The following is a 27,946-nucleotide window of genomic DNA, read 5'->3' as shown; positions in this document are numbered from 1 at the left end:
TCTCTTCTTCTAGTGCTAAATAAAAGAAAGGCGTTAGTGACTCGTTTGTCTTGTTTTCAGTGTTATAACTGTGAGGAGGAGGCCATGTACCACTGCTGCTGGAACACCTCGTACTGCTCCATCAAGTGTCAGCAGGAGCACTGGCACGCCGACCACAAACGAACCTGCCGCAGGAAGAGATGAACAAGCCCTGCCCCTTCTGACCTTTCACAGCACGCCGTTGGCTCTCACCCTCTCCTCCTCCTGTCAGTCAGTGTCTACAACACACACACACACACACACACACACACACACACACACGCCTCCCGCCTCCTTCTCTACTTGCCTTTCTGAAAACTTTGTGGACCCGATGTTTTCTGCGTGAAAAGAGCAATTTGATCTCTTTTAAATTTTATTTTTTGTTTCTATTATTTAATATACCCATTGTATTGATTTTTCTTTCTATATTTTTTTTATATTTTTCCTCTGAATCGTGAACAGATTGCTTGAGAGCATGGCTCGAATGCAGAGTTATGGTATGATTTTTTTATTTTTTATTTTTTTCCTTTGTGTGTTTCTTTCGATTTTTGTTTTTTTCTTTACTGAAGTGCTAATTTTGAGCTTGTGTCAGAGAATGTGTTATTTAAGTGTTTAGTAACAGATGAGCATTAACTGAATACATTTTATTACCTGAATTTTTAAAAAGCAAATCACTTTTCTTACTGTAAATGCAACAAATACACACGCCGATCTTACAAAAGAAATCAAACATTCACCGTATGTACCATCGCGGCATTGAACTAGCTCTGATTTCATAGAGAAAATGTTTTAAAAAAACAACAAAAAACTGCATAACATCTTAAATAGTGGACGACATGGCTCACAGACGTTAATATATATTTTATTTTATGGAACTCTTGCGGTGGATGGCACTTTTATCATTTCTACCATTGGGAACAGGGTCATGAGGTTGGCCTTAAAAGGCACCAACAAAATAAATCTTCCATTTATTATTATTATTATAATCGTGCACATTTTTGGGGTCTTTTTTTCTTAAATAGACTGTAATTTTTATGAGTAAAAAAGAAATATCAAGTTTTTAATTTGTTCCGAATTGGAGAAATGTATAGCAATCTTTACTGAGCTGGATCTTAGAGAGGTTCCATCATTTGACAGTTTTTCCACTTTTTTGCACACTTCGTTTTCTTAACAACCCAAATGCTTGTAATATTGCCAAAAACATTTTGTTGAACCTACCTGAGAAGATTTTGTGAGACCTCCCTCCCCTGCGCCCTCCTAAAACCTAAACAATTATGTATATTTTTCCAAGCTTCGTTAGTGTCATTTTTACAGTGATGTGACACTCGAAAGTCATTCTCTTCTTTTCGATATTTTTTTTTAAGCTGAAGTGAGTCAAGTAGCTATGAGACTTTTTCACTGCTCATGTTGTAGTTGGTGGTCAGTGCCTGTTTCTCTTCTTTTCTCATCCTCTTACTCCGAGTAAGGCTACATGCATGTTGATAGTTTGCCTTTTTTAAAATAATTATGGTAAAATAAAAATAAATAGAAGAGAAGACAAGACGCTCACTGGTGTCTAATAAGCAGTGACGACGGATGGACCAATATAAAACATTATGCAAATGTGAATGATCAAATTAATCTGTTCTATACTTTTTTCTGCGCTGGATGTCGAGTGTCAATGGTGTATAAATATGGTGCTTGGAATCTTTTTTTTCTTCTTCAAGGGGCAATAAAATTGCCAGCTTTTGCTTTTCTTTGAGGAGTGTGACACTTTTAAAGTTTGTTGACTGTTTCCTCAGTTATGAAGATTGACTGAACGGAGGAAAAGAATTCAGTTACTCTGTACAGACACATCACTTTCTACACACAGATTGCTGTTTAACAGTTTGTGCTTCTGTTAACATGTGACAAATAAAATACCGTAAATTCTCACATAGTGGGCAGGACCTTTTTATTCACCTCACGGATGGAGCAAGACAGGCTTTATATCTAACTCCCTTTATTTCATCCTGTTGCGTGTTTAAGCCCCGCTGCTTCTTGAAAGTAGGTTTTGTTTCCTAATGTCTGGTGGGGTGGTGATGGCCCAGTGGATAAGTGCATGCCTTTGGTGTGAGGGACCCAGGTTCAAGTCCCCACTGTCACACATCCTGAGCAAGATACTTAACCCCTCGTTGCTCCTGACATGGACAGCAATTGTAAGTCGGACAGCAATTGTAAGTCGCTTTGGATAAAAGCATTAGCTAAATGAAAAAATGTAATGTGCACTAGAGGACTTTCAAATCTTAATAGAATAAAAAAATGAGGGATACCCCAGACATAACGACAAAATTAACCCATTTTTTATATTTTAATCTTGACACACAAACCAGACAATTCATTTGAGACGCAGGACCACACACTGAGCCTTTATGCTAAACGGTTTCAGGGACGGTGGTGGTTCCAGGGACTTGGGATCTCCCAGAAACTCACGTGATCAAATGTGACTTCAAACAGAAACAAACATGGAGGCAGACTGTCGTTGTCAGCTAGTTGCACTTGTATGTTGTAAGTTTTGCACAGAAGAAGGAAAAACAGAGATTAAAACTGTGGATGAACTCAAAGGCTGAGAAGAGGGAATCAGCAGGTTTATCTTATAGCGTGAGCAAATACACAACACACTGGTGATGCTTCCTGGTCAGCTCGCTCACATTATCTGTTCAAAACCATACTTACCTGAAAGGCCTTTTTATTCTGAAATATGTACAGGAAGTTTGGAGTTGCGTAAACAACAGCCTGAAGCAATGTTTTTCTTATCGTCAGCAAATCCCATCAGAAAAGGACCAAAACCAACAACGTGTTAGTCGGTCTCTCCAATACTTTGACTTGCTGTCTGTGGCTCTCAGCTCCACACATTGGTTCCTACTAAAGACATGGATCTTAAAACAACAACTCACAGGCATAAAGTTGAATTTTTTGAAAAGACTCAGTCATTTCCTAAAACAGCAGCTCATGGTAGTTTTTAGCTACTCAACCGAGTAAAAAGTGTATTTGTGAGGCACTATTTTCAGCGGCGGATGAATCCACGTGTGGTGCTCTAGTGAGTATTTGGGGCAGTGGGAAGGTGTATGTGGGACTGAACATGTTAGTGCAGCAGTGAGGCTGACTCGTGTTTTAATAGTTTTTAACAGTAGAGCTCTGTAGAGGATAAACAGGCTTTGATACACAGATAATACTTGTTAGTAGATACATTCAGTGTTGGTTTGGGTCTTTTATTGGGATTTCATGACCATAAGAGAAACTTACTATTGTATAAGAACAAACAACATGATTATTATTGTTTGAAAAGAGTCGACCATTAGAGAATTTACGGTAACTGTTGTTCCAGTCTTTTCACTCACTCGTCTCCGAGTCTCTTTGTAAACTCATTTAAGTGTATCACTTTAAGATGTAACATGTTATTGTACAGTTCAGCTACTGTTTGACCCCTCTCTTCTTATCCAGTGTGTGTTAGGATTTTTAGTTCCCCCGCTCACGTTCATTTCTGGAAAGAGTTGTTTAATGTTCTGTTGTGTTTTCTCACAGTTCTCCTCTGCAGGCTAATAAGGTCAAACATGCCGTCATCTTCTCTTTTTTTTTTTTTTAAATCATCATTGCACTACATGTAAATAAAATGTCATTTTGTCAATATCACCTCCCTCATATTATATATACATTGTAAATGAATTCACAAATATTAGACATTTCTTCTCCTGTGTTCACAGCGATCCTGATGACTGTTCTAGTTTTGTACAATGTACAACTGTTATATCAGCTCCGGCTTCTGTTGTTACCATGGCGCTCTGAAGTTGTCATTTTCAACATGTGTGTTTCTGGTTTGGTTCTTTGCTTTGGCTTTTTTTTTAAACTCAGTGACAGCTGCACTGCACATTCAACATATCTGAATATTTCAATGTGTTTTTAACATTGTGTCAAAAACCACAACTAATAAATGCATGTTCTCCCAAACCGACACACTTGTTGAAGGTGACGCATATTTTATGTTACACGTTTTCTTTGACTGTTTTTATATTCGTCCATCCGGCCGTAAAGTTTCAGTGTGAAAAGGTGTTTTTATTGTTGTCCCCCCCCCCCTGATGTCGAAATTTTTTTAATGTCATTCCACTTTTTATCAGTTTTTTTTTGTTTTTTAAACTGCATGAGTAAAGGTGTGCGCATCTCCGGCTCCTTTTCTTGTTTTTCTCATGTAAGAAAAGACACAGCTGCACTCCCTCAGAGTAATGCAATATGACAATGATGTTTTTTTTTTATTTTCTGGAACTTCAGTTCAGCTAAATCACATCTTTGAAGCCGTTTTCAGCTTGAAAAAGTGAGTAAATCAATCAGATTGTCGCCCATAACCACACTTTTAACTGTTCTTATTCCAGAGTATTTTAGTACATAATACTATGGGAGTACTAGATGAAATCCTGCTTGGACTTGCAAAGTATTTATGTACTTCTAACTGGAATACAGCCAGCGTAAAGTTTCCTTTGTTCTCTCCTCCTGTGGGTCATCTGTTCTGTCCATATGTAAACTATTAATTGTGGTTTAACATTTCCAATGTCCTGACTTTTTTATGCTTTAGCTAGCAATATGTATATAAATATATTCTATGTGCTAACATGGAGGAAATAAATGTATCAACAAGTTCCTGTTTCTGTTGTTTTAAGTTTAGTTTAATTTCAGCTGAAATATGTCTAATAATAATAATTTTAACTAATACGTAACTTTAATAATGTACAACTGCAGTGGACAGTAAAATGTGAACACTTGTCATTTTAAGGGTCTGTTCACCCAAATAGCAACAAAAAAAAAATCAATTCTCTCATTTTATCCTTGCAGATGGTTTTATTGGTCCAGATTCTTAAAAATATTCCAATTGAATTTTGTTTGTTTGGTCATAATCTTGAAAAAATAAAGATTTAACAGTAACATCTCTTTCAAGAAGCAATATTCCAGTTACTCTGATCATTGAATGAAACTTCTTTCTATTGAAGAATTACAGTAGTTCCTATAAACACTTGATAGCTGTAACTAGGACTGTTTCTGGAAAGACTGCTGAAGTTTTTCAATCTCAAAGATAGATGTCTCGAAACCTAGGTGAAGGAAAAACCAAAACTATCTTCCTGACAAGGCATCTGTGCAAATAACAAGGTAACTTTATTATTAGTTTTTGACAACTGCATATCCCATCAGCCTTAGCCATTGTGAAACTTTTCATGGGAGTTATTGACGAGAAGAAATTACCCAAACCAACAGAGTGATGAATCTGCCCTGCATTTACTCCTGTTTGAGTAACATTTGCTTAACACCACAGTGACCTGCTGTTTTAGGAGCTCACTGGAGCCTTTGTCAAAAATGAAACTATCGATTTTTTTAGAAGATTTGTCATCATTAGGAACCAATAGGCTTAAAGCTGAGAGCAACAGAGTAAGGAGACAAACCAACACATTGTCAACAAAGACAAAAGCCAATGAGAAATATGTTATTCTTTAAAAGTTCAAAATGTAAAATATTTACAAAGATGAAAGTTTAGCATTTATGCTTGATAATTTACCTGAACCTCAATCGTTTTAGCTTGAATATGGTTTAAGTGTTCATTGACTTTTTCTATTACCACAATAGTTTGATCAGTAATGGACTGACTCCATTGTTCCAGCTCTAAGCAACAACAAATGTTCAGCTTATTTCACTAGTTTTTTCCCTTTTGTAAATTACAAGTTTTGTTCACAAATGTGTTACAATTTGTTGACAATTTGTGGCATTTTCCATCGGGGACATTTTGGGAACTCAATATAAAATATTTGTAATATTAAATTACAATGCTATACAGTATGTGTTGATTGCCAAAAGACAAAGTAGGACACCCCTTAAATGAAAATGCATTACACTTTTTAAACATTATTTCAGACCCATGTGTTCTGTTTGCTAAAACCTGCATAACCTAATAATCATAAATAAATAAATTCCAACATCCCACGTTTTGTCAAAATTGTTGAAATATTTATTTAATTGAAAGACTATGTCAACTCAAATAAGACATTTTTTAAAACCTTAAAAAAAACATACTGGGGGACGTACATTTTGCTGATAAAAAGAGAAACAAACAGTGAAGAAAGTGCTTTTTTTTCCTTTTCAAAAACCCTCTTGTGTTGAAACTAGAACATTATCTGCCAAGAAGCTTCAACCTCAAATCACGTTTCACTGACTGAACGTCGTATTCCATTGACCTCTCCACAGCTCCTTAATGAGTTAAAGGGTCTCTGGTAAAATGCCGTCAGCTTCTGCTTCCTGTTTCAGTCTTTATTCCTGTCGTGACATCACTGTATGAGCCCTGATTGATCGTCCCATGTAAAAATATGAAGGACTTCTGACTCTGATATTTACAATAGTAGCGGCAGCTCGCCTACCTGCCATTTTCAGGACACTCAAAGGTATTGATGAGGATTCACCTTTTCCCAGCCGGAGGTGTTAAAAGAAAATAATCCAGTACTGCTGTTGGTCTGTTTTGAATTAAGGAGTTTCATTCTAGTAAGGACAGTTGGAAAAATTATAGAGAAATTAAACTCTAATCCAATTTATTAGATTTAAATGTCAGAAAACACGTTTGTTCCCTGATAAAACATGTTATATGAAGAGTTCTGATGCACTGATCCACTTAAAACAAACTTGTTCTCTACAATGTTCCCCCTCGTCACCACTAGAGGTCAGCAAAGCTGAATAAATGACATTCACATTTTCTTATCGCCTTAAAACCCTTAAACTTGACTCAGGCTAAAGTTTGTTTTACTGTAAAAACTGTCAGGATATTATACATTTCCAGATCCAATTTATAACAAATTAAATAAAAATCTGAATGAAGCGAGGTCTTACTGCTGCCCTCCACAAGGGAGAGGAAAGGGGACAAATTATACAATTTTAGGTGTATTATTCAATAAAGCACTTGCTATGAAAAACATTGAGTGCACCAATTACACATTTGAGGTAATTATTCATAATTTAAGGAATTACTTATCCTAATGCCTCTATTAGATTAAGTCAGTAAAGGTTTGACCTTTTTTCTCCAAACTGGACATTTTGCTTCAGAACTCTTCACATGGAAGCTGGAATAAAACTCTTCAAAGCTTCACTTATAATCTTCCAGCTGACTGACTGAAACATTTCAGACCAACGTGCAGATTAAAAGCCTCCTGTGTCAAACTGCTGAACCCTTTACTCATCTTTTAATATAATCTATAATCATATAGTTCTATTTTCCATAATATGCTTGTTGCGAGTGTGTTTCACTCAAGATAATACAATGCTTTTTTGTTTTTTATATTAGCAAATATTCAAGAGCAAAACATTCTTGAACGTCTCGTCATATACTTCTAAAAGAGAAACAAAATAAATTAAATCGGTTTCTTTTTGTACATACTTACATGATATGAATTTGTGTGTTCTGTTCGAAGCAAAGTTTGTACGCAAAAATAAACAGAGTTAAAGGCTGCAGCTGTTTATGAAGTTTATGACAATTAGCACACTGATTTCCCGCTGAGATGGGACGGACGGTTTAGAAAATAATGCTAAATAAAAAAGAACAGCAAGCTAACAAAACAAACTTGTAGTACCTCATCATAAAATTGAAGGACAGCTGCGATTCGCCTCTTCAGACCCCACCCTCTATCAAAACATAGCTCACTCTTTTGTTATGGTTGACATCGTAAAAACGTAAAATAGCATTTTTTGCCACGGTTTGTTTTTGTGTAAATATCCTTTTCAAAAAATAGCCTAAACTTTTTCGAGAACATGTTAAAAAACAATGACAAAAAAAAAAAAAAACAACACACAAAAAACAAGCGACTTCAGCAAATAACGTTACTTAACAGGAAAGCAGAGTGAGCCACACGCAATTTAAAAGCACAAATCTTTGCTACGTTAACGATTGTCCTGTACCGGCCCCGGCCCCGGCCGCACAATTGCCACTTTCCGGGAAACAATCGGCACAAATGGGGACTTGGTTGCTCTGGATTGGGGCGGCTGCACTTCCTCTCAGGCTGAGTACAGCTGTACAGGCTGAGCCTCCTCGTTGATTTTGGGAGCTGGCTGGCAGAAGTACATAGCCTGGGAGTAAGTGCTGCCAGAGAGACAAAATTCAGGGCAAAAAAAGTCAACTATTTCTCCCCTAGTGCCTAAAACTCGGCCTCTTGACTCCGGTTTTATTGTTTTTAGTCAGGAGCAGACTGTCTTTGCTTCATCCACCTCCATATTGGCCAATGGGGGGCGCTACATGTTGTAGGCCACGTAGATGGGGTCCAACTGGTCGGCCAGGAAGCCGTCGCGCAGGTGCATGCGCTGCTTCTCACCGCGGGAATTGATGGGGATGACGCCGATGTCCACCACCACCACCACGCCCACGATCAGGTAGTGCTCCTCCAGCACCACGTTGGTGACCAGAGGGACCAGATCCAGGGCCTCCTGCTCTGAGCCGTCCAGCTCCACCACCACCACCAGCAGGTTGGTCCACGTGAACACCGCGCTGGAGGCACGGAAGAAGAAGAAGAAGGGTTTTTGTCATAATTGAGCCCAAAATCCCTCAATTTCCAGCAGCAGTTCAACTAAATAGCACTGATTTTTGGCAATTTTGTAGTTATGAAGTGAGTTATGTTGTGACATTTAAGGTAATGTTTCATAACTGTAGGCCTGTAACTAAAATAAATTCTGAAATCTATGGCGTCAGAATGCCTTTTCTAAATCTGATCTAAATTGTTTTCTCTCTGGTGTTTATGACTTAAGAACAGGTGGAAGGAAAAAAAACAGACAAGCATTCATGCTCACATCCTCACCTACCACACCAGGTTTGCATTGAAACAAGCACATGCTGGTGGCTCGAGGATCCATCCTCCTCAGGTCTTATGCAAATTTTAAATATGGAAAGGACTGCAGAAATCTACACTTGGCCGAGGTTGAAATGTTGGTTTAGTAATACAAAAAATAATAATAGGAGTGGGGGCGTCAAATAATCCGGTGACTATGTAACAGCATTCCTTGTTTCAAGTCCAGACAATGACTCTTGTTGCAGATCAGCCCCCCTGCTATCTCTGTAGTAGCAACTAAAAACACCACGGGGTACTGGTGCCCCATTGTTTATGTAAATACACATAAAGAGGATGATCACCTTTTAGAAATGTGCTTAAAACTTGTGTCACAGGATTAGAAATTGGTGAAACTATCAGTTTTGTTGTAGTACTGAAGTCATGTTCAGCCTCTCAGTCCTGGCTCCTGGTGGGTCGTGTTAGCTTGCTGTTGTTGCTCACCACTCTGTGATGCTCTTGTGCGTCCTGATGACGGAGGTCTCGATGTCGATGGGGTGGTAACGCATCCCTCTCAGCTCCATGGCTTCCTCCAGAGCACCGACCACGTACAGGGCATCATGGCGCTCTACACACACACAAACTTTGTTTTCTGACAATAACTTCATGACAGATTTACTCTGAGGGGAATCTCAAGTGTCTTTTGTTAGGAAATGTTTCTATATCTCTATCTATCTCTCTATATATCTCTATAGATAGAGATAGATATGGTGAATAAAACAGATCGATAAATGTCTGTTAATAAATCATCTAATAAAGAATACTACTAGAAAGTGTGTTGTGCTGCCATTTTGGACAGAACATTCAACACATCCTGGTTAAAGGGCAAATAATAAAATAAAGCATAGACAGAATCTGCCTGCTCTGAAGTTAAGACCATCCAGTGGTTACAGGTGTAGTTTAGTCACCTCTTGTGTATCTGGTGTCTTTAAACCTGGAAATCTAACAGGTTCTACCTGCACAGGTTAAAGTCCTCCTCACAGTGATTTATGGGTATTAAAGATTCTGTTCACTGCAATCAAAAATCATGAACTGGGTTGGTTTAGGAGTCTTAATGGCCGTATCTTTATAATCATCAGTTCAGTCCCCTCATGGAAAAAATTCATGTAGATTTTTGAAACCTAACAATGATATTGTTGGATTCAAGCAACTAATTTTCTCACAATAGTCTTATATATACATATATATATATATATAATATACAGCATTCAGCATTTCATCCATCAGCTGATGCTGTGATTCCTCCAAGGCCGGCAGCCCTGAAGCTGTTTATTTAACAAACTGCCCACATCATTTTGCTCATGTCCTCACCTCCGCTGGCGTCGGTCAGTTCGGTCCTGCGGAGGAAGCCCAGGTATCCGGTTCGAGCCCAGATTGTTTGCGTGTCTCCGAAGCTGAGTCTGGAGTTGAAATGGTCCGACTGCAGCGCCTCGTCTCCGTAGACGGTGAAGTAGCCGCTGGCGTTGTGGCTGCTGTGCACCCAGATCTACAAACAAACGACAACAGCTGTTAACAGCAGGTGGAGCTGTCGTTCTCTTTTAGTTCTGCTTTTATGCGTTTGCTGGCTCAAATGCTTAAAAAGGGGAAACTCCTATAAAAAGCACATGCTGGGAAGACAATAAAGCTGCTGCAACAACTGATTATACTTTCAATTAGTCAATGACTTGCGTCTATAAAATGTCCCATCCCAAGTTCCCAGAGCCCGTCTTCCACTGCTTGTTTAGTTTCATTTTTAACAATATAAGATCATCTGAGAAACGGGGACCAACAAATGTTTGGCAAATACTGATTTAATAAACTCCTTAAAGTGATTACCGGATGATTAAAATCGTTTGAAATGTTGTCATCCACAAAGTCAATAAATGCTGAATCCAACATATGGTTTAAGCGTAGTACAAAAACAGAGTATATTAAACTCAGTTTGCCCACATTAATGTCAGATATCAAGGTTTCAGGTAGGGAGGTATCTTCTCCTCTGACAGGAAGAGGTGAGTCCAAACTAAACAGAGAAGTACAAAACTTTCTTCCAAACGAATGGCCGCTCTGTTAGAAACAAAGCTTCCTGCTGTGGCCTCACAGTCGGCTGTCTTTAGTTTGGGTAAAAAGGGATTTCTAGTTGAAAGTCAGACAAACCTCGCCCAGATGCGACTCTCCCATTGGTCCCTTGGTTTCTGGGTTGGCGATGATGATTCGGACACCCGGCAGTATCTGTTCAGAAACCAGAGACAAAACATTAACGCCAACATTTAAAAGATTTAAGCATTTGAACTACAGGGAGTGAAAAAAAAAGTTACCTTCCCAGACTCCATCAGTGGCAGGCTGTGTGGCGACCCCCTCTCCACTAGTCTGACCCTGCGGAGATGCAGCATTACAAAAATTAACAAATAATACATGTGTTAACTACACTATCTTTAAACAACATTAAAATAAAAATAATCTTTAAACAACATTAACACAGATTCAAGGAAACAAGATTTATTCATTTTTTTCGATTTAGTTTTTGCATTTTTTAACCCTGTGGTTCAAAAAGGACATGGAGGAACAAATGTGTAAAATTGGTTAATTAACCATATAGTTGTTCTCCTTATGTAATAAAATGTTTGATATTTCCCTGTTTGCAGTTTTGGAGGATTTGAGTTCCATATTAAACATTATAAGCACAAGAGCACGTTGACAGGCTGCTGCAGGGAACAAACATGGGAAATTTTAGAATCTCTGTTGCCGTACATCTCTGCGAGAGAGTTGATCTGCAAATTCGTCATTCGAGATAAAATAACGGATGTTGGGCAAAAACAATAATTATACTTTTGTCCTAACAACTAAAAATAAAAAAAATGAGTTGGTCAAATTATAAACCAGAAACACAGAGCGCCTCTGGTAAAAACAGACCAGCTTAAATCAACAGTGATTACATGTAATCATGCACACTGACAGTTATATTTATACACAGCAGGACTGAGCAGCCTCGCTGCTTCATGTACTGTGACTTGTCTGGAGGAAAATGACAGCAGACGCAGGCTGAAGGCCATAATGATCTGCTGGATCACAGAACAGGAAACTGAAGTTTCCCAGACACACTGGGAAGCCTTTGCGACTGGTGACAGCTCCCAACATGTTTAAATGTACATTTTACAGTTTCAACTAGGAGCTGAGAAGTGGTCTCGAGATTATGTCCTTTAATCCCACCAGACCACCTTGTCAGGAGATATTTGAATACATTTAAGTCTAGCTTGTCATCCCCGGAGGTATTGTCCATCTCTGCTGCCTGGAAACTGACAGTGTCTCACCACCTTAAGACATGAAATCTGACACTAATGTTGGGCCCTCGCAGCGATTTTCAACTCTCCGGTTGGTTCATAAAGTCAGACTTCTCCCGTGAAAGCCAAAACTCTGGCACAAGAAATTCTGGAGACTCCCGAGCTGCTATTTATGGTGTCACCCAGCATGAAATGTGACTCAGACTGGGTTTGATGGGTTTTAAGTGCATCTTTCTCAAACTAGAAGTGTTTCAGGGGAAGTGAGGGTGACAGTCGGGGCGTCAAGCTGACATGCCTGAAATTGTCACTGTGTTGAAGAAACTTTTAGCTGCTCATTATATTCAAACTTTTTACAATCCAGCCAGGAGCGATGGTTCACAAGCCGTGCATTAGAATAAGGATCTTCACTGAGCGCTTTATTTATTCTGGAGTGTTTGCTGAGCTGCATGTTCTCATTCACAAACACCCTGCTGCTTCACGGAAACTTCACCACATTCACACTGAAGCTGCCCAGTGGAGGCTGGACTGAGATCCCACAGGAGCAAATGCAAAATGTTGTGGGTACAGGATATATTTAATGTGAGAGTGAGAGGATGGAAACTGATTCACTGTTGGGAGGAAATTTCACATGAGAAAATACAGGAGGATGTTGTTACTGAGCGTACCCAAGCACATACAAAAATATTAATTAAGCAATTTAATAAGGCTTGTTTTCAGTTCTTCTAAAAGTGGCTTGTTAGACACTTAAATTATTTATTCCTGTAGTTTCCTATAATTTCCTAGAAAAAAAGTTGAATATAAATGTATGTAAATTTATAGGAAGGTTCCAGGAAAACAATGTCATTTTGTAGTAATTACAGGGGAAATGGAAGCCGCGTTCAGCTGAATTATTTCCAATTTACTAACCCTATGCTTACATTTAACACAGCAGTGTGCTTACATTAGCATGTTAACATAAATGTGAATAGCTATTGAATGTTATTATGCTGAAATGTGCATACTGGCATGCTAAGACCCATATACTAACATTTTAACATGTTAGCTAACATTAGCATGTATTTCATTAACAATAACAAGTTAATGCTGGGCCCTTTTTTAACAATCTATGCGCACAGCACGAGGCGCGAGGGGCTGCTGCATTTAGGGTGTGTCCGAAACCACTTCTGCTAGTTAAACAGCAGAAAGAATGGTTCAAAATGGTTGTACTGAATTAGTCATGGGTTTGTTTTGGGTGTAACATGCAATAAACCAGTGTGTCATCTCCCATTGCCTATAAAAGCCAGGTTTGTTTCTACCTTGGTACATTGCTATTATAATAGCGGAGAAATGGTAGTATAAAAACCATAATAAAATATAAATAAATAAATCAGTGTGACGCAGAGTCCAGCATGACAGACTCAAATAGAAACTAACATTCACACATTTCAAGCGCAATTCGGGGTTCAGTATCTTGCCCAAGGACTCTTCGACGTGCAGCCTGGGGGAGCCGGGGATTGAACCGTCGACCTTAATAAATAACACTCAACCTGCTCTACCTCCTGAGCTACAGCCGCCCAGTGGAGCGTATGAATTACACTGCAGACTGGAGTCTCTATGAAATGTCTGGATCCTCACTGCGCTGCATTATTATAAACTATGATAAGCTGGTCACGGGTCACATCTCTGGCTTCAAGGTGATTTCGGTATGAGTGTGTTCTTTAATGATAGAGAGGCTGCTGTCGGTGCATCCTGACCCATCCTGTCCGAGTGTCTGGAGATTTGCTGTGCCTCGTGCGTAAAGGCGCACAGTGTGTCTCTTTATGGGAAGCCTCTTACTATCAGAATAATGAGCCCTATAAACAGCAGGGAAATACTGCACCATTGACTTTAGACCTGTTTTTTTTGGTCAATGGTGCTATCGCTTTCTGCTGCCTCAAGATAGAAATGCGCCTAACCACACCCCATTTTACACCCACCACTCCCATAGCGCACAGATGGGCACATGTGCATTTGCTATTCAAACGACGTGGGCGCTGGACAGGAAAATGACAACTGTGTCAGTTGGAAGCTAGCAATGACACTGCTGTGCTTTGTGCCACTCTGCGCCTGATGCATGATAAGGCCTGCCGTGTTAAAGTCAGCATTAATCTCGAAGTGGAGCTGTGGCTGACAGTAACTTGGTTATTAGGCTTAGAGGTATTCTGCAATTTTGACCTGTCGGTGGCGCTAGATTAAAAATCAAGAGATTACCAACGTCATTTGGAATCACCTGCTGTGAACCATTTATGTCTGTAAACAGTTTCAAGAAAGTTGTTGAGATATTTTAGTCTGGACCAACACAACCATCCCAAAACTAAAGGTGAAGAATAATGTTTGCTGTGAATGTTGGAAGGTTCTGGGCGGGGATCTTGTACAACATCTAGTAGTGTGTTTACAGCCGAATAAGTTAAGACAAGATGTGTGGTTTGTTTAACTCACCTGTCATGCCGTAGCGCTCTCATATCAACATACACAGTCGTGGGGTCGGGTCCTGAGGTGCCCTGAGAAACACGGCAAACACTGTAGGGTCACACAATGTCCTTTCGTACAATTACTACCATTGTACAACTGCATGACAAAAACCTCTACTACTACTACTACTACTACTGCTAATACTTCTACTACTACCAGGCCACTGTGGATGCTACTGCTCGTGCATTAGTGTTCACAGAGACAAGCTTTTCCTTCACAGCAGAGGTAAAAGCTTTGGGTTTGAGAGCAAAGACGGGATCCCACAAAACCTCGACAACATGATGGGGAGAACAATGTGGGAGCCACAGCAGTGGGAGGGTTTCAGAAGGAAATCAGCAAAACAAAACACAGATTAGAATACAAACAAAGATATCTCAGCATAAAACATCTAAAATTAGATGTTCATGCAAACAAAAGTCAGAAAAAGAGGGAAGAAAAGAGGGGAAAGTGATGCCAGCCAAGCCGGGGAAAAAAAAAGATGACTGAGAGTGATGATGACATATTTGGGTGATTACATCCTGGTACATAAAAATGTTTTAGTGGCAAAGCCTGTAAAAATATACACAAATATAAAATCTATGAAGAATGTTGCAGATATGATTTGGCCTCCGTCGGGCCAACGTAGCTCGTAGATGTCAGCTAAATGTCTTAGTTCTGTGTTGACTGCTGTGCTCCGACATGTGAGTGAGAGTTAATGTTGTGAAGCAAAACCAAGACAGAGAAAAAGCAGAGAAAAGGACCCCCGTTCCGACCTCTCTCTTCCTCCACCACCTTTTCTCTCTCAGAGGTGATTCAGGGCAAAAACCTTTGCAGGGGGAAACTGTACACAGAGCGCACCACTGGACACACAGCGGCATGCTGGGAGTCAGAAGCCCACACTCAAGAGAACAAAATGGCAGATAACGTCTTCTCCACAAGGGAGGTAAATAGATTAGTTTGAAACTCCACCAGAAGAAGAATATTTAGCGACAACTGGACGAATGGTGGAGAAGTGGTTTGAGAAGTTTCCGTGGGCTTTTGAAACCTTTAAACCCCGTTTTACAGGTAATGGCTCTGAGTCACCATTGGAATCCATTGTAAGTGCCCGGTCACAACAGAAATGGACAACTACAAAAATAATTTTGACGTGCTTGCAGGTGGTGCTGAAAGTTTACGACCATAGCCTGCCAATATACCTTCCAGTCAGCAGTCAAAGTTTAATTTAAAATACAATTTAAAATTAGATGGTACAACACAGATCATATGATCGCTACTTTGGTTTTTGTACCCTTTGGCACTCCGTTTCCTGGAAGCATCAAACTCCTATAACATTGTAGGAATCTACACAGCAGAACCAGGAACAACAGCTTTTTTATTACACACATTCTCCTTCCTTGTCAAAACCTGGCACCTACATTTCCCACAATGCAACTGAACCACAGACAGTTTGTTCAGAGATTGGGGTGTGTTCCGCGAGTAGCGGCTCATGTAGCCTGCAGCAGAGATGAGGAGCGGGCTACAGAGGAAGCTGACTTCTTTCTCTCCACAGCCACAGGTTTTTCTAACTTACAGTCTTCAACCCCAACTGACTCAAGGGACTTGAGGACATTATCTTCACACAGCTCCCTCTAGAGACACCAAAGGCTTTATATAACCTTTTTAAAAAAAACCTATGCAGAAATACACCCCAACACCTGCAAACAGACTGTTTAAAATCAGTGGAGTTCCTCTATAAGATGTTTTGGTTTAAACTGGTCAGTGGTGCAGATTTACATGTCAGAAAACATTTACTTCACCTCTGTGGGCAAACCCACACAGTGCAGAGACTCCACTAAAATCTGTTGATTTTGGTCCTAATTTCATCATAAATGCTCACGTGAGCATGACGTTTGTAAATCCAAGCTGACTACAGCTGCTGTCGTCATTTCTCAGACACCTTTCAACCCTGCAGTGGGTACTGGAAACTCAAAATCCAGATTTTCAGAGGGGCAATCCTTAAAAACTTTGATCTACAGCCAGCTGATGAGTGATGTGCTGACAAGCAGTGGGGTGGAGATGGTGGTGGTCGGGGGGAATGATGGTGGTTCCCTACCTGGTCGGCAAGCTTTCCCAGCCTGTGAGGCTACAGCAGCAAAGGGGGCGGAGGAGGAGGAGGAGGAGGAGGAGGAGGAGGAGGAGGAGAAGGACGTAAGGAGGGAGGGCGGGCGGAGACAAAACCAAGTATGAGATTTGTGGACGGGGTTATGATTAAAACAAGGAAGGAGGAGGGAAGCAAGAAAAATGTCAAAATGGAAAACTCAAAGAAACAAAAGAAGCAGTCAGGACTGAAAAACTTTATCAGCCAAATGTTAGTTTTGTCTTTTAAAGCTGCTAGAAATTGTTTTGTTAATTAAGGTCCCGGAGTTGTCATTCAATATATTGTGTAATATTAGTGGTTTAGCTGTAATATTAGTGTATATTGACTCTGTTAATTCAAGTTATGAGCCATGCAGTTAGAAATCACTGTTCTGTACAACAACATACTGCTTATTAAATTATGGCAAAATGTATAATATGGCAAAATTCTTTATAGGCTTGAATTTGCATAGTATCTTACCATCTAGAAAATGGTCAGCAATGTTTTCATGTAATAAAAACTTGGAAAAGTTCAGTAGAAGTATCTAGAGCAGATCACAAAAGTTTCTTTTATTCCATTCAAGAAAGCAATGGGGAAACTTTGTGACACTGACATATGAACTTGGGGAATAGCCTGATTTAACCCACTTAAGGTAGCAAATCATAGCTGAAATGTAAGAGCAACGATCTGCTTGAGATGGAAGGATGACGCTGAACACGAGCGACTGACAGAGGAAAAGCTGAATGTCACGCACCCTGGACATATACTGTATCTCTGCACTGGAGGCATGAGATACTGATGTCCACTTGTTCGTCTGACTCTGGATAAGAAAGCAAGCTATTTCTTGTATCTTGTAAACTCCATAATGTACTCGACAACAAAAGGGAAACTACAAAGAACTGGATGCACAGGTATAAACACAATCACAAACTCATTTATAAGCTCAGCAGTTAAGTAAAGCTAATGCTAACTTCTGCAAAAAAAAACAAAAAAACAAGCAGCTATGGGCAACATCCGCTGACATCTCCCTCGCCATCAAGAACAAAAGCAGCAAGTTTCTCAAATGTGAACGCACAATTTCAATAGTGTATCCAGCCACAATCTCACACCATGACCCGGAACAAAGAGGTGAAAGTCTGACTGACCTGCAGGCAGATTGCCAGGTTGACCCTGCAGCCGAAGGAGGTGCTGACGGCTCGAGGGTGGAGTCCCAGGTCCTTAAAGAGTTTGGAGAAGGACTGCGTCAGGGCTGTCCTGGGACGCTCCTCTGCTACAACCACACAGGTCCTCACCCGAGACAAGTCCAATCCTCGAGACTGAAGGGGTAAGGAGGACGCAGAATGAGAAGTTGTTGTGTGTGTTTGGTGACATTTAGCATCAGTGATCCACTCCCTTTCATCTTTGCATGACACTTTCATTTGTTTCCTTTCAGATAATTGTTTCTGAGCCTCAATAGGTTTCTTGTCAGTTCAATTCATAAAATGTCAAGCCTACAATACAAATTCTCCTCGAGACAGTGCGCCTCCTTTACCTTCAGAGAGTCTGTCTGCAGGCCGAGGCCTTTGGTGCAGAGCTCCATGACGCTGTAGGAGCAGAAAGTGTCACGGACTTTGTACTGACTGACGGCCGACAGCCAGAGTGCGGGGTTCACCTCCAGCTCGGATGGAGGGATCAGGATGGACTGGTGACCTGAGTACACACTGCAGAGAGAAACCAGAGCGAGAGTGTAGAGTAATTTTGTTGTGGTATTGATGGAAATTATTCTTCCAAACAACCCCGAGTTTTATTGACTTTCACTGTGACTAATGGATTATTATTTGTGATGTTTCTGTTATTCACATACACACCAAGTGTAAACCCATACAGCCCTCTAATAAAGAACCAGAATCCTCTGTAGCGTCTTCTAGTGTACTCTAATAGATACACCACAGTGATTACAGACTCCACAGCCCGTGACATTTATTAAGAGATCCTAAACACCGTCACAAAATGGATATGTGAAGGGTACAGTTAAGATCCTCTTCAAAACGTTGCCTGCCTTTACCCCATCTTCTGCATCTACCGTCCCTGACTGGACAGGACTTTTAACATTTGGATTCTGTTTGTTTATCTGACCTGCAAAGGCACCAGAGGACGAAGCCCAGGCCGCAGTACGGGTCCAGGCAGATGGCGACCTCTCTGGACGGGTAAAGCTCACACTGCAGCTTGATGGAGCGGCAGAAGGCACTGGTGGCTGTGTGAGACATCTAAACAGCAGACAGGCATGAGCCACTCAGTAGAGGTACCGGCATTAATACACTTATCCAGTCCGAAAATCAATATTTTCTTTAAGAAAATGTACATATCCTGCATGCAGTAGATCCATTTTCAACTTCTTAAAACACAATTAGGTTACTAGTGTCAGGAAACTGCCATTTCTAACAGCCATAGCAAACAAATGGGTATATTCTTATTGTTCTATGTAATTTTTTAAAGCAGAAATGAAAACACAAACAGAAAACATTGTTTCTTCACACAAACGAAGGACCTCCCTCCCTGGTGGAGCTAAAAATGATTAATTACCAGAAATATGTCCACAGTGCACTGAGTAGCGTAACAAAATTTCAGATATGAAGCCTCTGGTGCAGCATTGACCAGATGAACTGACCGCCTTGTTGCGTTTCAACACCAGCGCTGCCCGATGCAGTGTTAATATTCCAGCATTGACTGATTTGCTCATTAAGCTGCCATTGTTTCCTCCTGCCCTGCTTTTCTTTTTGGCTGATTAGTGTGTGTTTCTCAAAGTGTTCATTAATCAGGCTTTTGTGGTTGTGATTGTAATGCACTGACAGAACAAATATTTTGGGGCATACAGGGTATGATACAATGACTCGAAAAGTAGAATAATTTTACATTTGCCTGTTTAAAAGATCCCTCCATGCAACAAGTGAGGTTTCAACTGTCCCGTAATGTAAAACGTAGCTGTGAGAGGTCACCAGTGATGTAACGCTGATCATGGTGATTACTTTCTCCGATCTCCGATCTGGTTGGGGGAAAATAAGTTGATTCAAAGCTGTTTATTTCTTATGTTGCATTCCTGACAGGAACCCTGGTGTTCTCTGCTATGGCTTTAAAAGCACTCCATCCATTCCATCCATTAGCTATACCAGCTTATCCTTCAGAGGGTTGCGGGGGACCAGAGCTGATCTCAGCTGACAGCCCACAACAGAAGCACCAGAAGGAAACCCACAGGGAAAAAGTGCAAGGCCCCAGAAGTAGAAGAAGAACTTATTGAATAGAAACTGTCTAAAACTATTAGCCTCCAATTTGATTCTCACTACACTGTTACTAAAAGGTCAAGATAAATTTGTCGAGCTGATGTCGCAGGTATCGGCATATATGTCGGTCGACAAGTAACAGTAGCAGTTAGGGATTCAGAAAGTGTTGCCATTACATTGAGTTTACAAGTTTATTTGACAGTTAATAAGAGTTCCTGCTCAGTACTGCTGTCTCATGTACCAAACAATCGCTGGTTGAGATTTCTGGTTTTCCAAAAATCTCTTCTCAGCCTGGGCTGTTTTACATAACACACCCTCGTCAGGTAGGCTACAACATGGCTATACTAATCTAATCTAATTCTGTCTACATTTTATGGATTTACCCAGTGGTCTCATTCTGAAGGGTTTATAGTAGAATACCAGCGACTAATGAATCAGCTTACAATCCAGTTCCAACATAAAAAGCAGGCAAAAGGAGTGTCGAGAGCTGATTTACACTGACAAGAGCTGAACAGATATTCCCATTTCCCTCATGTAGAACAGAGAAATGGATATTTTAACATTAGCTGAGATGTACAGACTCTTCTCTGTCTACAGACATCTTCACTCTTCTCTAATGTACAGTGTTATATCAGGTTGCTAAAGGTGAGACAAACAGCTGATAAAATGTCATCCTGGGAAAATGAACACATCACAGACAAAGTGCCATGACATGACGAGTCAGGACCCAATTAACTGAGGGGTCTCATTTTAAAATGATTATTATTTAATATTTTGTCAGCTGAGGGTTTACATTTCTTCAATCATTTTCAGAGAATAACAGACCTTTAAAACGTTGGTATTACCCTTTCTAACAAATCTTGTCAATTATACCTTAAAAACATGCCCACAAAATAATTTCTGATTCTGCTATTGTGTTTCTTTTTATTGTCTGGAAACAGATGAATCTTCTCTGTCTGCTCTCTGTGAGCATCTGTAAGCAGAGAAACATAAGGCTTCAACACGGATTAGAGACAGAACAAGAAAGGTCTAATTTAATAGAAGTTCACTTCAGTGGATTCAAACCCACGCACACACACACTTGTACCAGATGAATAGTGGCAGGAAAACAATGAGCTGAGTACAGGATGCAGGTTTGTTTTGCTGCAGCAGGAATCAATAGAAGCTTTAATCTTCAAAATGTCACCACCATGTAACTCCACACTCTACACTCTGCAAGGGTTATCTGAATATACAAAGAAACATGTCGGCACTCATGATGATGATGTGGGTGCCTCCTGGGCCACAATTACAGTATTATAGCTTTGACATTTTGACCTTTATTCAGTGTTAATCAAGCCAATCAGTCTTTTTCAAACATCAAAACATAAATGGGCTGATTTTCTCAAAATAGGACCAGTGATGATATTTCACTAACAATGTGACAAATATCCAGTCATATTTCTGCTCACTACTCAATATCTCCAGCAGAAACTGCAAGTTACGTTCTTGCAAATTCATTAGTATAAAGTCCGCACCTCCGGCCGTTACTCATTTGAGTTTGCTGCTCCTGGTGACTGGATCAAGTTCACACCTTCATTCTGTTACCCAGCTTTAATAACTCATTACAGGTATCTGATCACTGCACCTGCTTTTGAATTTGCATCTCTGGAACAGTACATAGGTCTCTGTATATTGTGATATCTGATACTGTTTTCCTGCACTAGCTGCTTCTATGCTTCTATGTTTTAAGGTCTTGTATCGACCTCCTGTCGCTGACTCATTGTAAATGAGAATTCTCAACTGACAGATGAAAAAATGAAAGACGACTTTAAAACAATAGCGGGGGGAAAACATGTTTATGTTTTGCCTAAAGATGGTGCTAAGCAATGATACAGAAAAATGTTCTTTGAGCTAAATGTTAATGTTACAATGCATGCTAATATTACAGTTAGAAAGTTAGCCTGCAGGCTTAGATGCCACATGCTAATGTATAACATGTAGCATTAAGAATGCTAAAGGGTAGGTGCTACATGTGAGCATGTTTATCCTATTCAATTCCTTCTGGGGAACATATATGCTAATGTTAGCAATATGAATATCTTAGCATATTAGCAAGTATGTTAGCACTATGCATTTTAAATTAGAACTACAGTAATTCCCAGTCTGGTGGTAAACAACCACAAGTCATAAACATGGGGACATTTCCCAAACAGTGTCAATACAACATTAATCTCAGTATTTAGCTGTAGCTGACAGGAAGGGCATCATTACATTCAGAATGAACACGAGAAGAAGAAGAATGAGAAACAATTAAATATTTAGCTTGTTGTCTACTTTGACAGCCATATATACAAAAAAGGAGAAAATTTGAATAGGACAATACAAAAGGGACACTGAAGTGTTAGTTAGTGCATATTTCAACTCGTTGGTGGTGCTAGATGAAAAGTCAGCGCATCAACACAGTCAAGATTTAACTAGAGAGGCTAAAAACGTGTGTGTGTGTGTTGTGTTACCTTGACTCCAGCGAGCATGCCAGTGGTGGAGACACTGAAGTCCAGGTAGGCCAGGGTGTCGGGGTTGGACGGTTTATACAGCAGAGGGGGTTTCTTCTTTGGCAAATCATCTAAAAAGGAAATCAACCTGTTCCCATCAGTGCTGCTTTAATATACAGCACATCCACAGCCATGCCTATTATTTGTTTGTTATTCTTTATTTCATTTCTTCTTATTCTTTTTCCACATTTGTCTCTATTTTTTGTTTTAATTGTTAAGGCACATCTGCACTCTACTTCTCACAGATCACCTGTCTATGTGGTGGTGCTCTCTGTCACAAGACATCTCTTTGAAACAGGGATTCAAACCGTGCAAGGGTTTGTAGAAACAGCATAGCATAGTCTTCCTCATTAGTAAGAGACTGACAAAGGCAATGTACAACATAACTGTTTATCAGAAATAATGCATGTGTGTGTGTACCTGTGTCCAGGACAGGGGGCCAGGTCCGGACATCCACGGCGGCCGAGGCTTCCTTCGACCTCAGCAGTTTACAGATGAGCTGTGTGGTCATCACACACACTGACCGGCTCACCTGCACGATACAGTGCAGACAAACTTGAATCTGATCAGACGCATCAGCAGGAACCAGTGAAGAAAACCCCACATTTCATCACACCATGTCCTCTCCAACAGTGTGGATAAGTAAGCCTCACTTTAAATCGCCCCCTGAAACCAAACTGCTCAATTCAACTGCTTGTGAGATTTATAGCAAAGTAACTGCAGCCCGTGCCCTCCTGCCTCCTGCCAGCTCGCTTTATTCTCTCGTTATTCACATTACATTTATTCTTTCACTTATTTTTCCAGAGCGCTGGCTAGTTTCCCAGCTTCTACAAGCTGTTGAATGCTTTGCCCCTTTTTATGAGTTAAACATGAGCGACTTCTATTTTTATGTGATTTCATCACTATGAGGCTGATTTGTAAAGAACTGTTTGACACAGGTGTTTCTACAAGGCAGGATCATCCACTTTAAATGGTGGCTGTGAGCTTAAATGTGTCTTAAAACAGAGAAAAGTAGAATAAGGATGATGATTAAACTGATTACACTATTTTGTTTCCCAGATGGCACTTGTGTGATGCGACACAGCATCAGTGTTACTTTGATGAATTTCCTTTGAATAAACTGTGTTGAGAAAACAAATCTATTTGTGGTGCACAAGATGATTTTTTCATTTGAAATTATTTTTGTGTGGGAGGATCTGCATCCTTTGTGTATAGTTTTGGTTTTTCTTAAAATTTCTGGTATTTCCATTCAGCTTTTTTGAAGCTCACATTCAGGATGAGAAATTAAAAAAGGTGATTATAAACTTACTTTTAGTTTTCTCTGCTGTGAATTTAGGATTTCTTACTCTCAAGCTCAGTGTGACATAGCGAGTGATTAGTTTCATTAATTATTCATTTGAACTGTTACAAAATGAGACAACAACAATACAGATACAGGTTTTTACCTCCACAATCATTTTGACAGTGGGCAGCGTGGTGGCGATGTTCTGTGGGTGAGGCGGTCGCACTGTGATCGGCACGCAACCGGCGTAAAGGCAGCCGTAAAACGCCACAATGAGGTCGATACCTAGAGGAGAGGGAGGAGGAGGGAGAAGGGAAGAGGAGGGAATTGTGTGAGGGGAAGGGAGGAGATGAAGAGGGAGGTACAAGGAGGGAGGAGAGAAGGTAAGATGATTGAAATAAGTGAAAACAAGAAAGACAAAGAAGAAGACAGATGGAGGAAGGAAGAAGAGGAAAAGTGAGGTGAGATGGGGAGAGGAGAAAAAGAGGGAAAGAGGATGGAGCATGTGACAGATGAAGAGGAGAAGGCAGGAAAGATAGGAAGATGGGAGGATGGGAAAGAGGAGGAAGGAAAAGAGAGGGACACAGAAATGCATGGGGGGGGGATGAAAGGGAGACAAGGAAAAGAAAGGCAAGAAAGAAAAAAGAACACACATTCACAGAGGTGAGGAGGTTAAGTATTGAGCGGCGGACTCTGGAGGCGATTAATTGAATGCTGCTTTAGGAGAATCTGGTCCTGTAAGGCTGCATCCGTCCTGCTGATGGACACGAGGCTCTGAGGGAAATTATAATTCTTTCCGTTCGCTTTAATTTTCCCCGCGGCGCTCTCTTCGATCTAACTGAAATGTCTTTGTCGTGCCCTTCCTCATTAAAAACAGACAGTTTGTCCTTGTTAACATGCCAGCACACAAGTTAAAGGATCATTACAAAGTTTTGGCATGTTATAGTCAATTTAGAATGAATCAGGTATTTTTCATAATACTGACCATTTTCCACAAAAGACTTTTACTATTTTACTTTCACTTCACAACAGAATGACAGCAAATCAATGTGAACTTATATCTTTCCGTATTTACAGAAACAAAAAACTGTAAAACAACACTATAATGATATAAAAACTATATGGAAAGCTTTGGAAACTGGGTTATATAAAGAGTATATGATTTGTAGTAAATATGCTAAAAATATAAAACTATTAATTATTAGAAAAAACACATAAAATATGGAAACGTTACATTATAAAACATACAAATCTAACATGAGACCTTACTGAAATATTATAATGTTCTATTAAAAGCATAACAAAACTTAATGTTTTAAGCAATCTGAACACTTGATTGCTGGTTAAGCAGGTCTGTTTAGAATGATAGCAGTGGACAGCAAATCATTTTTTATTGGTTTTACCTGATCAGGTCCAGCTCACAGTTGGTGTGAACCTTGTATGTACGATTCTCATTTATTGGAACTAATAGGCCCATACCATGAAAAACAGACCCACACCATAAGTTCACCTAATGTGTGTCCACATACTTTTAGTGCAATAATATGGGTTCAGAAAAGTTTCCAATGTTGTTTTACTGCCTTGTGAATATTCAGCTAGCAATGTTTTCTGGGTAGGATCTGCTTTTACTTTTGAATGAATTTCAAAGGTGTGTTTTTTCTCCAATTTGAAGCATTTTGGACGTAACGCCTTCACATCTGGTACTGTCACTATGAAACTGATGTCAACATGCAAAACATCAGGACACTGAGGTGCAGCTAGTGCTTACCTGGAGGGTAGACCAGTGCGACGTGGTCTCCGTCCTGTAGGTGGCCCCGTTCAGCCAGCATGCCGGCGATCTTCTCTGCCCTCTTATGCAACTGAACACAAGTCAGAGAGCTGGCTATAGTACCCTGGAGGAGGTCACACACACACACACACACACACACACACACACACACAGAAAGATGATTGACACATTCAATCAGCGGAGTGTATCAGCAGATGTCAAATCATATTTTCCGTTGCAGCATCTTGGTGCCGAACAGCTGTAAACAAACCAGTGGATCATATTGCCATTATGCAAACTAACAGAACCGTCATACAGAGTCACTTCACACACAATCGTATATACAAACTGCATAATAATAATAATAATAATGATGATAATAATAATGGATATTATTTTTCATGAACAAATCAATAAATCATTCTTTGTCTGCCATTCTGTCTTTTGCGTCATGCTGCACACACTAGACCATAAAGTGCTGTAACATAAAGCAAATGTTGCAACATAAGGTACATTTTTCTTGTTTATAACTCATAGTACAGTCACATAAACACGGAAAAACTGTACTTGAACTGTTAACTTTTCCAGACGTCAGGTCCAAAAACCATCAATATGTGTGTTGTGAGGTCTTACCCTGGAGTTGAGCAGTGTGTACAGGACGTGGTCTGGAGTGGTCTGGGCTCTCCACTGTAAAACCTCTGACAGGAAGAGGAACTAAAAGCACAAATACGGGAACAGTGAAATTGAGTGACGACAAACACACATATTTACAAATAAACACACGCACACACATCCATCCTAAACACATGAATAAGGCAACAAGGCAGCTAACACTCAGCGTTGTAAAACTGTAAAACATCAGAATTTAGTGGAGAATAGATACATTTCACTGATTTTAAGGAGTTTTAAGTATTTCTAAACTTGCAAACAGGAGAATGAATCCAAATGTATCCTATCTGAGCTTCTCCTGCAAAGAAAAACTTCATCAAACTGACAGAATACTTGGCAATTTCACCAATCACCACAGTTTGCCACATAAAATGAATCAGACTCTGAACCTTCATAAACAATTTCCTTGTAATTACGATGGGACAGACTTTGTTAAACCCTCAGGTAGCACTTTTCCCAAGGCTATATACTCAACTGGTTAAACTTCTCATCTTGTTTCAGCATTGTACAGCTGTACTCCAGGACCCTGTGACATCACTGTTACGTGTGGTTACAGGTACGACAGAGCACACTTCTGACCACACCCGACCACACCAGTCAGTGATGCTGGCTGCGGGGAGGTGAAATTTCAACTAGAGAGACGTTGCTTTTCAGTCCCTCTTTGAATACACAGAAACCGAAACATTACCACTGACCATTTTGTTTATGGATGTTAATGAGTAATAATAAAATGTGTAAATTACTGCGCCCAACACTGACTGTCAGTAAGTTAATATGGATGAAAGTAAGTGAGTAAGGTAAGGCAACAGGGCTTCCTACTAGCAGAGACAAGAGAAGAGAGATGGGAATTGGCTATGGGAGGAGAGAACAAATAAGAGAGTGAGTTTGTTTCTGGCCTCATAAATTTTTCAAGATTTGATGCAGAGGGGTGAATCGCAGGGAGTGTAATTCATGTTATGTTTTGCAACAGAAAGTCCGTTTTATTTGTGTGTGTGTGTGTGTGTGTGTGTGCTGCCAGCCTGTTTGAGGATTCAGCTGTCAGAGTCTTAACCTGCCAACCGCAAAGCAAATGGACCTCTGCTCTGCGCAACACAGCGTTCGTCACCTCTGGGAAGACTCTGGGCGCGCTTGATTTGTACTGCAAATTTCACTGACTGAAACGTCAGTGAATTATTATGCTAGAGGAGCTCAAATGTGAACCTTTGTTCCTCCAGCTGAGGGTTGAAATGAGCTTTTCTTATTTCACATTCATGCAGCTGCAGAACAAATAGAGTAAAGGTGACAGTGACGGTTTTCTGATCAACAGAACTAACGGGGGTTTGATACTTTGCTTAACAGTACTTTGGCAGATGTCATGACTCGAACGTAACCACGAAGCTGCCTTATGAAGAGTACGGTGTGTAATGGAATGACATGGGGGACATTACTAATTTAGGTATTCATATCATACATACTGATCTGTTTATGGGTTGCCTGTTCAAGATGTTTAACATCTTTCTTGGTACTTGGTACTAACAATATATATATAAAAACTCACCATGCTTCCTCCTTTCAAGTAAAAATATATCAGAATTAAGAGAACCGCTAAAACAAAATAAAGTAATACATTCTAAAATAATATAATTTAAGGCCCAGTCCTTGTTAAAGAAACAGACTTTTTACACAAGGTCTGTTAATAATGTCAATAAACTGAAAATTACTTTTCTTGTTTGGTAAAGTAATTA

The 27,946-nt window shown here is 40.0% G+C and overlaps 2 protein-coding genes across 8 annotated transcripts in view; one reads left to right on the top strand and one right to left on the bottom strand.

Moving 5' to 3' along the window:
* zmynd11 (zinc finger, MYND-type containing 11) overlaps nt 1-1,932 on the top strand; it is a 35,028-nt gene extending 33,096 nt beyond the window's left edge. For all 5 annotated transcript variants that reach the window (XM_038717275.1, XM_038717274.1, XM_038717273.1 and 2 more), the window contains one exon: nt 61-1,932. In XM_038717275.1, coding sequence (XP_038573203.1) covers nt 61-183 — 123 coding nt within the window. In that variant the 3' untranslated portion in view covers nt 184-1,932. The remainder of the gene's footprint in view (nt 1-60) is intronic.
* A 4,067-nt stretch (nt 1,933-5,999) lies between these two features.
* The window catches only part of LOC119901686 (disco-interacting protein 2 homolog C), a 220,763-nt gene continuing 198,816 nt past the window's right edge, over nt 6,000-27,946 (bottom strand). Inside the window, exons 24-37 of one of the 3 annotated variants that reach the window (XM_038717267.1) lie at nt 26,187-26,267; nt 25,554-25,677; nt 23,949-24,070; nt 22,924-23,035; nt 22,465-22,574; nt 18,828-18,958; nt 18,244-18,412; nt 17,858-18,028; nt 14,585-14,646; nt 11,165-11,222; nt 11,004-11,078; nt 10,182-10,356; nt 9,315-9,438; nt 6,000-8,536 (exon numbers count right to left, since the gene is read on the bottom strand). In XM_038717267.1, coding sequence (XP_038573195.1) covers nt 8,284-8,536; nt 9,315-9,438; nt 10,182-10,356; nt 11,004-11,078; nt 11,165-11,222; nt 14,585-14,646; nt 17,858-18,028; nt 18,244-18,412; nt 18,828-18,958; nt 22,465-22,574; nt 22,924-23,035; nt 23,949-24,070; nt 25,554-25,677; nt 26,187-26,267 — 1,767 coding nt within the window. In that variant the 3' untranslated portion in view covers nt 6,000-8,283. Of the gene's footprint in view, nt 8,537-9,314; nt 9,439-10,181; nt 10,357-11,003; nt 11,079-11,164; nt 11,223-14,584; nt 14,647-16,488; nt 16,719-17,857; nt 18,029-18,243; nt 18,413-18,827; nt 18,959-22,464; nt 22,575-22,923; nt 23,036-23,948; nt 24,071-25,553; nt 25,678-26,186; nt 26,268-27,946 lie in introns of those variants that run through there. The other 2 variants (XM_038717268.1, XM_038717269.1) reach the window with 2 other exon arrangements.

The sequence above is a fragment of the Micropterus salmoides genome, unplaced genomic scaffold (genome assembly GCF_014851395.1).
Source record: "Micropterus salmoides isolate LMB-PRFRI ecotype aquatic unplaced genomic scaffold, ASM1485139v1 Ms_hic_scaffold_14, whole genome shotgun sequence".
NCBI lineage: Eukaryota > Metazoa > Chordata > Actinopteri > Centrarchiformes > Centrarchidae > Micropterus > Micropterus salmoides.
The sequence above is the reverse complement of the archived record's forward strand: the minus strand, read 5'-3'. Positions and strand labels throughout refer to the sequence as shown.